General features: G+C 36.7%; 1 protein-coding gene across 2 annotated transcripts in view; it reads left to right on the forward strand.

The window, feature by feature from the left end:
• SP3 (Sp3 transcription factor) overlaps positions 1–5,708 on the forward strand; it is a 36,098-nt gene extending 30,390 nt beyond the window's left edge. For both annotated transcript variants that reach the window (XM_049812192.1, XM_049812202.1), the window contains 2 exons: positions 1,426–1,622; positions 3,899–5,708. In XM_049812192.1, coding sequence (XP_049668149.1) covers positions 1,426–1,622; positions 3,899–4,215 — 514 coding nt within the window. In that variant the 3' untranslated portion in view covers positions 4,216–5,708. The remainder of the gene's footprint in view (positions 1–1,425; positions 1,623–3,898) is intronic.
• The last annotated feature ends 951 nt before the right edge of the window (positions 5,709–6,659 follow it).

Consider the following 6,659-nt stretch of genomic DNA (forward strand, 5'->3'; position numbering starts at 1 on the left):
TATCTCCTTACTTTTCTGGACTGTCTGGAATGTTTTAGTTGCATATGTGCTTAGGTTGGAATTCCCTTTAGATGCTGTGAGTTTTTAGAGTGAGTTAATTTCTGTGCCTGTTCAGAAGTGCTTGCTCCAAGTGCTAGCTTGTTAAAGTGTATATGCATTTTACCCTGAACCCTCGTTAGAAGTAAACCAGAATTGTTCTGAATGCAGGGATGAGAATCTAGGTCCAATAGTTACTTGGCAAATCCTTCAGCCACTGGATGGTTAAGCAGAAGTTGAGCACCCAATTTAAAGAAAAAAATTGCCTTGAGGAGGCAACTGAAAATTGTATAATCAGTCATGGAGGATGGAGTGCCCAAGACTGTGATTTCAGAACCCACTTAAGCTGTTCTAAGTTAACATTGCTGATGAATAAGGTGGCCTGATCCTTGGCTGCATTTTCCAATCTCCTCCCTCATACCAGCATTTACCATTCATATAGCTGCATTGTCAGCCAGATCTATTCCCTGGAGTGCCCATTTCGGCAGCAGCAAACACTTAAATTGGCTAAAATCAATGGTCATGCCCTGCACTGGCCAGACTGATCTCTTTGTCTGGGTCCTCAGACGCTTTTACGTCTCTCTGGTGGTTTTATTTAAAAAAAAAAAAAAAAAAATTTTAGAAGTTAGGCTTTTCTGTAAGGTGCTTCCCCTGAATCAATCACCTACCATTTCAGTGAGGCAGCATTGTAAAATAGGCATCAAGCTCAGTAGTATGGATTATACTATCTGTGAATTATTTGTTCATTTTGATGGATTTTTTTTTTTTTTTCCTGAAATGCCAAGGAATTAATTTAAATGTCACCAAGATCAGCTGTTTCACTGCCACTCCTTTTAGTGGAAATATTCAGGTTAGTAAGCTTGTCTTCCAACCTCAGCCGCTTCTCAGGTTTCCCCAAGATGCCAAAAATCCCATCTGTTCTCTTTCTTCCCAGTTGCCAAAATCTCATTTCCATTTTGGCAATTGCAGTCATTTGTGTTTTTCTTTGCCAAAACTGTCTTTGGTATGGTAAAAACTGAAACTAGGAGAAATTTAAAATACGGGCACTTCAGCATCAAAGTAGTACAAACTGCTGTAATGACTGTATTTCCAACTTTGTATACATGTATGCTTGCTAAAGATTACACTTCTATCATTTAAATTTCACATGCTGTTGAATTTATAGTTAGTTGCAGAATGAGGATAGTATTATAGAGTTTAGTTCCAGCTTCTTATGGAGTGTACTGGACTCTGGTTGTATTTTAAACAAAAATGGGAAGCTGCTCAGTTTTGTTTGCAGATCTGTTGGCATATATAGCCCCTCTTATATGTATGACCGGTATTTAGGAGGAATGTATTAGAATGAATAACGTGTTTTGTTTTGGTTTTGGTTGTGTTTTTTTTCAACAGAGGCTCCAACTTGGGAAAAAAGAAGCAACACATTTGTCACATACCAGGGTGTGGCAAAGTATATGGAAAAACTTCACATTTGAGAGCTCATCTCCGCTGGCATTCTGGAGAGCGTCCATTTGTTTGTACTTGGATGTTCTGTGGCAAAAGGTTCACTCGCAGCGATGAGCTTCAGCGACACCGAAGAACGCACACAGGTTTTCAGTCTTTGATTCTGGTGCATTTAACTAAAGACGTGTCATGGAGAGGGCTTGGATAAGTAACTTTTAAGAGGAGAACAGATCTTTGTATTGGACGGATTTTAATGTAGCATGACCTTTCTAAAATCAGCTAACATGTAGAGCTATGTATACACTTTAGTTTCTTTGGTAGGTTTGAAGAGAAAAAACAGCTACCTTTTTTGATTCAGAACTGACATTTAAGCTAATATTTAATGTAGCTTAATCAGAATCCTTTGATTCAGGTTCAGCAGTGCATTTCATTTTTTTTTGAACCAGATTAAAACTGTTGTTCCAACTTAAAACTTCAATAATTTTCTCTCATTTTAAAAAATAAAAATAAAAATAGAGGGCTAGATGTCCAAGAGATTGAACATCATTCACAAAATCAAGGAAGAGCATGTGATGGTGCATCATTCTACATCTTCTGGTTTCATGGTTAGACCACCTGTAAGGGGCTCCAGGTTCACATTTCTCCTTTTGTCTAGCACAAAGAAAAGAAATTAGTCTAGATCTTCCACCTCTTCAAGGAGCAGTTTGTTTCAAATCTATTGTCTGTATTACCCATTTTCTTACAAACTGAACCCATAATTACATTCTGCAGGATGCTTACCTTTTAAAATTAGGCTATTTGAAAAACCTCGTAACAATAGATAAATAATTTATGTGCTTATCCGCATTTACATTGCTTAGAAAACTGTCTTTGCAATGTCTGTGAAAAATATTTCATGTTTTGTACCCAATGGTATGCTTTTGTTAGACATGTTGGATACTTGAACCCAAGCTGGGATGTTATGGTCTGTCTGGATGGGCAGCCAGATGGGTTTAAAAAACAGAAGCCAGTTGAATGATCCAGCTCAGAGGGTCTGGTTAATGGTTCCTAGTGTACCTGCATAACAATAAAAAGTAGAGAACTGCAGGGATTTATCCTTTGATCTGTTTTAACATCTTTATCCCTGGCCTGGAGGAGGCAACAGAGTGCACTCTTCTTAGGTTTGCGGATGACACCAGACTGGGGTGACTGGTCAATGCATTTGAGGGCAAGGCTGCTATTCAGAGGGACTGAGGCTGAAGGAATAGGCTGACAGGAACCGTATGAAATTCAGCGAGGATAAACACAAAGTACTGCACCTGGATTGAAAATAACCCTTGCAGAAACACAGGCTGAGCGCTGACTAGTTGGGAAGCAGCTCTACTGAAAAGTACCTGGGCGTTTTGATAGACAATCAGAACATGAGCAAGAGCCAGCAGCAGAGATGGCCGGGGCTGTATGAACAGAAGCAGAGACACTAGTTCTAGGGAAGTGATAATCCTCCCCTTCTCAGCACTGGTTAGACTGCATCTAGAATATTGCATCTTGTTTTCAGCCCCCAATTTCAGACAGACATTGATCAACAGGATTGAGTTCACTAAAGGGTGACCAAGATGATCAGGAAGTTGGATCATTTGCCTTTTGAGGAGAGGCTGTAGGAACTGGCCTTATTCAGCTGCACAAAGAGAACAGTAAGGGCAGGGGGGAGCATAATAGCAACCTTCTAGTACCTGCAAGGCCACCATTAAGAAGACAAAGACAGACTTTCCATGGTGGTGCATTGGTGGGAGGATGAGAGACAACAGACATAAGTTGAAACAAGAGCGGTTCAGACCAGATATAAATACGAACTTTTTCATTGTGAGGACAGCCAAGCACTGAAACAGGATGCCCAGAGAGTTTCTGTAGTCTCCATCTTTAAAGGTTTTCAAGACCAAACTGGATAAATTCCTGAGCAACCAGGTCTGACCTCGTAGCTGACCCTGCTTAGAGAGAGATCAGACTAGAGACCTCCAGAGGTCCCTTCAGACCTGAATTACCCTATGATCTTGTTTGTCAGTCTCAAGTGTGATTCTGCAGGAGCTTATATGGTTTTCCCTGTCCATCATTTGGCAGGTTCTGTTCTCCTCTTAAATGTTATTTATTGGTAATAATTGCAGTGAAACTTAGCAGCCTGAGGATATGAGATAGCAATATTCTTTAGCTTGCCTGAAAGATCTCCCCAAACTCAGGGAGACACAGAAAAATAAATCAATTCTTTTAAAGGATTTGTATGTCTAGAAATTTAACACACAAGTTTATCAAGTTGGAACACTTTTTTTCTTCAGTATAGATGTTGTTAGAATTCTGACTCTAAAAGGCAGTAAGTTATCCCAGTTTTTGGTGTATATGTGATATTTTTAATGTTCTTGAAAACATTTTTTTTTCTTCTCTTCTGTGACAGGTGAGAAGAAATTTGTCTGTCCGGAATGTTCAAAACGCTTTATGAGAAGTGACCACCTTGCCAAACACATTAAAACACATCAGAATAAAAAAGGTATTCATTCTAGCAGTACAGTGCTGGCATCAGTAGAAGCAACACCTGATGATACTTTGATTACTGCAGGAGGAACAACACTTATCCTTGCAAATATTCAACAAGGTTCTGTTTCAGGAATAGGAACTGTTAATACATCTGGCACCAGCAATCAGGATATTCTTACCAACACTGAAATACCTTTACAGCTTGTCACAGTTTCGGGAAACGAGACAATGGAGTAAATATTACACAAGATACCTATTAATTGTGGTTATTTTTATACAGTAGTGAGAAGAATATTGTTCCTAAGTTCTTAGATATCTTTTTATTGATGTGCAAAAATTTTTGGATTGACAGTAACTTGGTTATACATGACACTGAAATGCCTTACTTTGTATGATATTCCATAGTATATTAAAATGGTAAAATTGCATGGGTTTTGTAGGTACTTTTGGAATCTAGAAGAGATGAAATTTTACCAAGTTATATTAAAAAAAAAAAAGAATTTAACAATGGAAATGGTAGTCTAACCAAATGCATCAATCCTGTGTGGTTTAGTGTAAAAAAATGAGAACATGTTGGTATTTATCTATTGTAAGATAAAAGAAGTTGATGGGTGAAAAGAAATCATGTTATGATAAAAGAAATTTTGTAATTTTCTTGATGACTGGAATTTTTATTATGCATAACTGACAAATCAAGTTTCCAAGCAAATGTTACATAGTATAGGCTTTACTTAGCTCATCAACTTGTCATTTTGAAGCTAATTATTTTAATTAGGTTAACTATGTACAATATTTTAAGCATTACTCTTGTAAGATTTTGAAAACTACATTTTAACATGGAACTCTAGGGATAGTCACCTTTTAAATCCTATTGAAAAGCCATGTTTAAGATTTAATTTGCCAAAATGATGTCTTGTTAATATTCTTTCAATAACCAAGGTGGGCAATATAACCAATGTTTAAAAAGCTTAAAATGTTTAAAAAAAGTATGTATAGGTTGAGGCATTTGGGTGGTAAGGCAAATGTTATAGTGAGGTATATCCCTTCTTTTGAACATTGGAGGACCAAAAATAAGGTGTATTGCGTCTCAGCAGTGATTTTTATCAAATCTTTTTCCAAAAAAACATCTGTCTGCCAGGGCCTTAAAAGCCATCATGTAAATTACCAGTAAAATATAACATATGCAAATACAACAGAAAAATCACTTCCATATTGACAGTACTCCCAAACATATGGATATAGTCATAGTGAACTAGGGGTTTTATGAGGTTTTTATTTGTTTGTTGTTTAGTTTTTGGTTAGTCAATCTGCATTTAAATATCAGCCATCTTTCCTTTTTTGCTTCTTCCCTTAAAAATTGTATGTATCCAGTACATTTAACTGATAAACATATATGTTTTTTATTATGCTGAATTTTCTTTTTATTTTTTAATTACTGTTTATATTTTCAATTATAGAAAAATGTACAAAATGAAGTTATATAGCCAGTCTGTAAGTGCTATACCATTTTCAAAAAATGTACAACAATAATTACTGCAGTTCACCTATTTACAAACATTTGGAAATCTGTTCATTTGTTATTCTTAAAACCACCTCAAATTTAAAGGCTACCTTATTGTACGTTTAAAGTGTATTATAACAGTGTGGTAGTTAATAAAACACTATTTTTTTTTCTTTTGACTTGAGTTTCCTGTAATTCTTGTTAACTAAAAAGTTGTAATTTCATAATATATCTTGATAGCCTGAGATGTTTTATTATTTTGCACTGGATGGTGGGAAGTAGAAATGGTGTTTCCTTTCCTTACGGGCAAGGAGATAGTAATACACCACCTCCTCTCTCTCAGCCCCCCTCTGTATGTGCACGGACATGCATGTGCTGTATACTATGTTGGTGTAGTGGTAACTTTTCTGACCTTATGCTGAACAGGCGCAAAGGAAACATAGGCTCTATCCTATAGAATATGAAAATAAAGAAGCATTTAAGTCCTCTGACACCTATATGCCACAATACAGAAGGTCTTTATAGGGAACTGTGGCTAAAAGGGATGTTTTTCAGGTGGACTAAGAAAGACCAGCGAGAACTCTGAGATTAAAGAGTGATGGTTGTACGTGATGCTATAATGAAACTGAAAAGCTTTTATTTGTGAAGTCTAAAGTCTTGGAGTATCCAAGGTCAGACCAGGATAATTTAGGATAAACCAGATAGAGTTCAGCCTAGAAGAGAGAGAACTGGAAAAAGTCATGAAGGGAAGATTTTCTGCATTTGCAGTTTAAGGGAAAAAAAATTAATGCAAATCTTTTGAGATTCCGAGCAACAGGAATTGACAGGTACAGAGAAAAGGGAGTTAATTCACCATCAGCTTAATCTTCTATTTAATAAGAGGGTGAAATTGGGAAGTCAGAAGAGCAGCAGCTTGAGAGAGAAGACAGTTCTGCTTAGACTTGCAATGTTCCATGAATGTTGTCAATATTTTAACATACTCTGAATCCACTTTCTTTAACAGGTGAATGGGCTTGGTTTCCAAAAGCTGTGTTAGTTCCCAGAACATGTTAGTATAAATTACTTCTGTTTCTAATAGTTAGGTTCTGTTTCTCAACTCTCTAACCATTTGTAGCTATATTAGTGCATTGTTTTAAGAGGGAGGGAAAAGGGCTACTTTCTTAATGAAACTGCTTTTCAC

This window comes from Accipiter gentilis, chromosome 1 (assembly GCF_929443795.1).
Source record: "Accipiter gentilis chromosome 1, bAccGen1.1, whole genome shotgun sequence".
Classification (NCBI taxonomy): Eukaryota; Metazoa; Chordata; class Aves; order Accipitriformes; family Accipitridae; genus Astur; species Astur gentilis.